We start from the raw sequence: 8583 nt of genomic DNA, 5'->3' as shown, positions 1-8583 counted from the left end.
AGATTCTCAACGTCCGCCAATTGTTTTTCGCTGTAAAATAAACAAAAAAAACTACTTGATGAAATTAAGTGAATTTTCTAACAGAGAACTTCAGACTATAACGAGTACGCCCAATATAACTTATTTTCATTTTTTAATGTCTTGATTAAACTGTATAAGCACCAAAATATCTAACATTTAATGTTTATTATTTCTGTGAAAAATATTCTGCAGAAAAATGTCTGTAAATAAATATTTACAAATATGCGCGATCGCCTATGATTTTTAACAAAAAAAAAAAAAATATATATATATATATATATATATATATATATATATATATATATATATATATATATATGTATTAAAATTTAACACAATGCAAAAATAGAAAAATACTTGAAAAAAAAAAAAAAAAAAGGGAAAACAAGTATTTTAATTTTCTGCGAACTTGCTTTTCCGGTCGCCATCTTAAAATGTTTACTTCCGTTCAGCAAACTCGTCTCGTTTGAATTAACTCGTCTTATAATCGTTTCTTTGTTAAAAGCAAATCGCCAAACAAAGAGTAAGTATTACTTCAACTTAATTGCATTCAGATTATATTTTTTTACTACTGGGCGAGCCTAAACTAGTTTTATTCCCTTTGTTTTGCTATAAAAAAAAAGTCGACATCCCTGATTGCATATACATAAAGAATAGTAATATAGAATACACTCTACTCAGCTGTCTTTTTTTTTTGTTTTGTTTTTTTTTTAATTTTCTTTTTTTTCTTCTTTTTTTTGCGAGTACATTGAAAACTATTTTCATTTTTGGTTATTACGTAATCTAACATCACTTACGGTCCAAAATTCATGAATGAAAAAAAACAAACAAACAAAAAAAAACGGTTTGCAGACGGTATGATTCCGTAAAAGTACGCCTTTAAACTGCGCTACATAAATCATTAGAAAAGATAGTTTATGTGTTATATGTTAGTGAAAATATTACTAAAAGTTATAAAAATGGCAATGCCTGTAGGAAATATTTCTAAAATAAAATAAAAATATTGCTGGAAACGGGAAAGCAACTTGTTCCAATTCATGTAAAAGTGGATTTTTTGTTAGTAGACTTCTTCCTGTAATCTTTTCACGGTACTCATGCACTTATTGATCCGTGCTGAAATAATAACGTTATTATTTAAAAAGCCATTCTTAATATGGGGAGGGGAGGGTGTTTTTTACTTATTCTGTACTTTAACCTTACAATTGAATAAAAAAAAAACAATCATAAAACTTTAATTAAACTTGGAAATACGATTTTAAAAATAGCACGGATCAGTATGTGCATTAGCACCCTTTTCACTACCACTAGTTGCATCTTACATAGAAGGCATTTCTAATTGACAAAATTGAGCCACTCTTGCTCTACCAGTTCAAAGAGTAACTTGTTTTTTTTTTCTTTTTCTTTTTATAGATTTTAGCTGGGTTTTCTGATTCACATATATCTTGCGTCGGGTATTTCTGCTGACAAAAAAATGTCTATTTGATGACTGTTCTGTTTTTTAAACTTGCAACATATTAGAATGACTGTGAGTTTAATTTTTCTTTCTGTAATTCAATAACTTGCTTCATCATATACGTGCAGCTTTTTAGCAAGTCAGCAGCATGAGCAATTGGCATCTGTGTAGTAAGAGAAACTTCAAAAGAATACCATTCTTTCCAGGTTTCTTCTATTGTTAACTAATTTTTGTTGACTAATTTTCATGCCAAGTACTTAGCTATTTATTTAAGGATTATTTGTTATTTTAAAATTCGTGTTAACTTGTTCTTGCTGTGGTGACTTTATTCCCTTGCCAATAACATAAATGTTAGTCATTCGTTTGGAAACAACTGTTAACCTGTGTCTATTATTGCAATTTTATTCCTCAGCAGGAGATGGGTACCCTCAAGGATTATTCATTAATATGAAAACCACTGTCACTGTTCTTTTTCATTTAACTCCAAAATCTATTGACTCTTAGTTTTATCAGTCTAATATTTAAAGTATTTCACAAAAGAACTTATATTGATTAACTATCACAACTTTGCCTTTATTCGCTCATTTCCCTTTCTAATAATCGAAAAATATTTTGAATTGCATTAGTAAACATATTTTTCTGTAATACATAATGATACAGAACAATTTTATTTTTCTTATTTTTGTTTTGTAAAAAAATAAAATCAGAAAAAGCTAACGATTGCTACAAGGAACAATATTCTAGCAAAATTGGCGAATTCAACTGGAAAGCATTTCACTCTAAAACCTTTGCAATAGTATTAGCACTTTCTTGCTGCTGGTAAACAGCAAAAAATAAAATAAATAAATACAATAAAAAAAGTTCAGCTAAATCGTCAACTTTTTCTCTAAAATTCCATCATGTGTTCTCCCCACCACTTCTGCTAACAGGCATTTTATTAGAAAACTGACTCCATTGCATTTGCATATGTGTGCAGTGGACGATGAGATCTTGTGCGATTCCACGAGACTACACCCATCTTTAATCTCTCTCTCTCTCTGTCTCTCTGTCTCTCTCTCTCAGATCCCATCTAAAGTAAGTTGTATAACCACATAATGCACACACACATGGCCGCTTTCTTCTTTATTATCATATTAATTATTATTATTATATTAATGAAAGGGAAATAATTGAAGGTCATAGGAGTCACTGTCCCTGAGATATCTGGGTTCTGAATCACTGAGTTTTACCATATCTCGAGCATGTGTTTGTTTTCTCTCTTTCCAAATCCGTATTCATCTCAACATACCCATCATGGTAATAATCGATATTTAGCCAATGAAGTTCATAGCTCTCCAATAGGAAAAATACAGTTAAAAGACAGGCAATTCTTAGCAGAAGAAAACATCAGGAACTACCAGATAAGCACTCACAAATCCACAAGAGAACCACTACAAATGGCCCCCTACTAATGGCCCCATAGGTTGAAGCCAATGTAGGCTTGATACATAACCAAAATGGGAAATATCTGCTTGTTGTCTCGGATGAATACTCACGCTATGTTGTGGTTGACATTCTAGACTCCATCTCATCAATATCAGTCATACCCTGCCTGGACAAGATATTCACTAAATTCAGGGTACTGGTTTCCTTCAAGATGAACAATGGCCCATGATTTAACAACTTTAATTTCAACATCTATGCCTCCATAACTAGTTTCAGATACAAGAAGATAATAACCCTATGGCCCCAGGCCAATGCTGCATCAGAACGTTTTATGCGCACTGTAAAAAATCTATTGAAGCTACCCTTATCAAAGGCTGAAGCTGAAAGCAGCAATTATTCAAGTTTCTTCTGGACTACCAAAGAATACCACACTGCAACACTGGAGTACGCTCAGTTTCAATCTTATTTACTCAGACCATAAAAAGCCACCTGCCACACCGGGTTACACATATAGCTGCAGACCCCAGCATTAGGGAACATGATACCCAAGCCAAGGGAACAATAAAGTCAACCAGCCACAACATTCCTGAAACCTCAGACATTCAGGCCAGACACTGATAACCACCTAAAAGGTTACTACCTTCCCCCACCAAAAAATAAAAATAAGCATCTGTACAATAATTATTCATAATTGTCATTCTCTTCACTCTGATTAACAGACGTCTCGTTTTGCAGTAAGTTTGACCCATCCTTGCAGATAATCCAGCCACCTCACTCTTTGAATGAACTCTTCTTATGTTTAAGAAATAAATGAAGAACCAAAAAGTGCAAGGTAATGTCCTTCCTATATACATTATATTAATAAAAGGGAAATAACTAAAAGGTACAGGAATTACAGCCCTTGGGACATCCAGGTTTTGCATCACTCTGAATTTTACCATAACGCGAGCATGTGTTTGTGTTCCCTCTTTCTCTGAATCCATATTCATCTCAACATACTTACCCTAAGCCACTAACAAATCCCACACATAACCCACTCGATTACTCCTCATCCAAAGATGAAAGCTATACTCATGCGACAAAGCCACCTAGTCTCAAAGACAAGTAGCCACAACACACCTGAAACCTCAGAAATTCAAGTCAGACAGTATGACCATCCAAAAGATTACTAATCTCTTTCCCAAAAATAAAAATAAAACATCTGTACAATAATAATTCATAATTGTCATTCTCTTCACTCTGATTAACAGAAGCCTCTCTTTGCAGTAAGTCTGACCCATCTTTGCAGATAATCCAGCCACCTCACTCTTTGAATGAACTCTTCTGATGTTTACGAAATTAATTAGGAACCAAAAAGTGCAAATATATTAATTGAAGGAAGATAACTGAAAGGCAAAGGAGTTATGGCCCCTGGGGCATCCAGGTTTTGAATCACTCTGCATTTTACTAAAACTCAGTTGTGTTTGTTTTCTCTCTTGCTCTGAATCCAGATTCATCTCAACATACCATGGTAATAATAGATATTTAGCAAATATCGATTTCCTCTCTTCCAAAGAATACAATTTCTTTTTATTTGAGTTTTTATTGCATTAATTTCCTTTAAGATTCATATTTAAATTCTAGTAAAATGACGTATTATTTGTACAGACTTATTCCAGAAAATCAAAATTGCATATATCTATAGCATAAAATATAAAACATAGCTTTGTGACCTTTCAAAAAACAGAAAGCCGTAATGTTTAACTATTTTTTTTATTCAATTTTGTAAAACGTTTGTGTTTATTATTTGTTTAATGATTATTGTAATTGCATGAGTTTATTTCATGTATTAGTTGCATATTCTGCATGGTAAATTAATTTAACCACCACAATCTTTATAAACATTCTGCTGAGAAATCTGTAATGTTCGGGTATTTTGTCAAAATAATAACATGAAACTATAAATGTTTGAATAAGAAAAAAAGATGGTTTAAAGATCTTTGAGATAATACTAAATAAAATGGGATAAAATAAAAGTTGGCTAAAAAAAATTTAGATGAGGATTGATAGTTTATATTATAAGTCTAATTCAGACTATTGTTGATTGTTAAACTTACAATGTTTTGTCCAATTTATCCTTCAAGCATACTTGGGTGCATTAAATGAGTTCTGTAGAACTCATTACAGATTTTTTAATAGAAAGATTTGATTCATAGGAGTAGCATGCTCTGGTTGAATCAACCATGATCGTGTAAATCTTATTTTGTAACTGTTTCCTTACAGTTGTCTACATTGCAGATTGAAGCTTCAATCTCAGACGTGTATCACTAAGTACTTTATCTATTATATCACAGGTCTTTTTAAAACGTTTTCAAGTAAACATAAAAAAATCAAACATTTAGTTTATGGGCGTCTTATAAATCTTAAGTATAAAATCTTGAATATTTAGTACCGAAATGAAAGGGTAAATATTTGAGAATTACTTCAATAAAAACAAAAATAGCAATTTATTACAAAACAAATATTCTATTGATTTCATTTTTTAAAAAGGTAAAAAAGTATGTCCTGGCACAGACTGTTATTTTTGGTTTCTTTCGCACATCTTTGGATAAACTTGCATTATTAGCGATCTAATTCTCACACCTTTCATGTGCAAATGTAATTAAATACATTATTTACTTCTCAGCAATTCTTACATTTATAAACTGTATTTCTGAAGGTTGTCTTCTAAATGATATAACTGTTACATTATCTATAATGATATAACTGTTACATTATCTCTATAAAATTTGGTTGTTTTTGTTTTATGGCATATCAACCCTTTTCAGGTTATTTAAGGCCGAATCCAGTAATTTTTAAATAATTGTTTTAATAGAATATATTCTTTTTTCAAAGTGGACCTGGGAGCAATGGTAATTAAAGGATGGTACTACACTCCCCAAAGCCTGCAAGTTGGGGCTTCATCATCGGATATAGTTTATTGTCATATCCAGGACCTATAAAATTTGGATGTGCTTATTGTTTCTTCATATAATATTTTATTTTTATTTCAATAAAATCACAAATATAAAAATAAAATATTTTATGACAAATGCAAAAAAATGTAGTGGTTGTACTTAGGTTATGTTTTGAATGTAATTTGGTTTTCTATAATTTCTTAGTATCCCACATATTTACATATTGATGTTTTTTTACTGAAATCAATGATAGAGAATTCCCGTATGTCTTTTGTAAAATATAAAGTTTGTGTAAATTATAAAAAAGGGAAATTTTCGCATTTTGTATCTCAGGAAGTTTTTTTCCGCAAATTTTGTTCAACGTTGTCTTAAAATGATCATTTTATCAATAAATAAGTATTGCAAGATATATCTTCATTATATTTTTAATTTAATCAATAATCAATTTGAGAAATTCTTAAAAGTTTTTCCTTAGATCACAATGTTTTAGGTCATCTCCAATGTATCAATTATAAAACGAATCTACACCATCTTAATATTTGAAAAATAATTTTATTTTGCAAAAAACTTGTATAAAATACAAAACAATTTAAATGTTTCTTTTATTTTTAACTTTGCAGATTATCCATCAATCAATAAAAGGATATAATAAAATTGAATAAAAGCCGAAAACAACAGAAACTGTTAACTGTACAAGTCGACTATTCATCACCACGCATTTCCCTATAAACTGCAAATTTATTTCCTCAAATCCTAGTTGCTAAATGAATTGGTTAAATAAGATTATGAACATTCATTAAATATATGATTTTATATTCAATTTCCAAAATCTATATAGACATAAAGTCCTATCAGGAATATGAACACCAGCAGCACACAATTTTCTCGTGTCAATTGTATATAGCAGTAAAAAAATCTTTCGTTAAAAAAATGAGAAAAATATTACACATGAAAACCATAAAAATTGAAGGAAATGTGAATGTTCCTTAATTCATTTCTTATTTTGCACGAAATAATATTGAGAAATATATAGTATAACAAAGTGTACAAAAATCCTCATACATTTTCACTTAGAAAATGAGCTCTAAATCTGATACTGGAGGGAAATCATATTCTTGCAGAATATGTGGCTCTTCTTTTGCAAGAAAGAAATATATGTTGCAACATAGTCGAACGCACACTGGAGAAAAACCCTATTCTTGTGAAGTATGTGGATACGCTTTTGCAAGAAAACAAACTATGTTGATGCACATGCGAACACATACTGGTGAGAAACCATATTCTTGTGAAGTATGTGGCACTTCTTTTGCAAGAAAACATGATTTGCTGCTACATATGCGAAGAACGCATACTGGAGAGAAACCATATTCTTGTGAAGTATGTGGATTTTCTTTTGCACGAAAACAACATATGTTGCAACATATGCAAACACATACTGGAGAGAAACCACATTCTTGTGAAATATGTGGCTCTTCTTTTGCTAGAAAACAACAAATGTTGCAACATATGCAAACGCATAATAGAGAAAAACCATATTCTTGTGAAATATGTGGTTCTACTTTTACACAGAAACTCAGTATGCTGAAACATATGCGAATACATACTGGAGAGAAACCATATTCCTGTGAAATTTGTGGGTATTCTTTTACACAGAAACAAAATATGTTGCAACATATGCGAATACATACTGGAGAGAAACCATATTCTTGTGAAATTTGTAGGCGTTCTTTTACACGGAAACAAAATATGTTGAAACATATGCGAATACATACTGGAGAGAAACCATATTCTTGTGAAATTTGTGGGTGTTCTTTTACACAGAAACAAAATATGTTGCAACATATGCGAATACATACTGGAGAGAAACCATATTCTTGTGATATATGCGGTTCTGCTTTTTCAAAGAAACAACATATGGTTCAACATATGCGGATACATACTAGGTAAACCAAGTGCAAAGGAGATTCAAACAATTGCACTTAAAGGGACGGTTAGAATCTTAAAAAGATCTCTCGGTTGGAGTGTCTAAAATAGCAGGTGTATGTTTGGCATCTGGTAGGATGCCCCATCCCTGGCTTAAACAAAATGATAAGAAAAATGAAAAAAGAAAGAAACTAAGCCAGAGATGCCGGAGCCAAAGATAACAGCTGGCACTATAAAAACGAAGCTAAATGGCGTCTCAAATTACAAAAAGCCTGGCATAGACAATCTCCCCAATTTATGGCTGAATAACTAACATCATTACATGGGCATTATAGCAGTTGTTTCAACAGAATATTGAGCGGAGAAGAAACCACACCAGAATGGCTATTAAGAGGAGATACAACCCTCATAGCAAAGACAAAAGAAACGCAACACCCTAATAAATACAGGCCCATTTGCTGTCTCACTACCACCTACAAACTCTTCACTGGCCTTGTTGCGGACAGTATATACCAACACCTCTCCTGCGCCACATATCTTGAAAAAGAACAAGCAGGATGTAGGAGGGACTGTCTAGGTACCAAAGACCAGCTCTTAACAAATAAAACTATCTTGGAAGACTGTAGGAAGAGACAGCGAAATTTAAGTATGGCTTGGATTGATTATCAGAAGGCTTATGACAGTGTACCACACACGTGGCTTCTACGCTGTCTAGAGCTATATAAGATACACCCGATAATCAAACAGGCCATAGCTACACAAATGAAGATGTGGCAAACAAACATGACATTAAGCCACACAAAAGGAAATATAAGGGTCACGGAC

At 31.9% G+C, this 8583-nt stretch overlaps 1 protein-coding gene across 1 annotated transcript; it reads left to right on the top strand.

Annotated features, from left to right (window-relative positions):
* The first annotated feature begins 412 nt into the window (after nucleotides 1-412).
* Nucleotides 413-8183, top strand: LOC145269387 (uncharacterized). Its single transcript, XM_080125073.1, has 2 exons — nucleotides 413-544; nucleotides 6456-8183. Exon 2 carries the CDS (start codon nucleotides 6913-6915, stop codon nucleotides 7780-7782), a length of 870 nt encoding a protein of 289 aa, XP_079981199.1. The 5' UTR covers nucleotides 413-544; nucleotides 6456-6912; the 3' UTR covers nucleotides 7783-8183.
* Nucleotides 8184-8583: the final 400 nt, after the last annotated feature.

Source organism: Euprymna scolopes, chromosome 45 (genome assembly GCF_053919585.1).
Source record: "Euprymna scolopes isolate OS-2025 chromosome 45, ASM5391958v1, whole genome shotgun sequence".
Classification (NCBI taxonomy): Eukaryota; Metazoa; Mollusca; class Cephalopoda; order Sepiida; family Sepiolidae; genus Euprymna; species Euprymna scolopes.
Note: the sequence above shows the minus strand (reverse complement) of the source record. Positions and strands in the feature narration are given on the sequence as shown.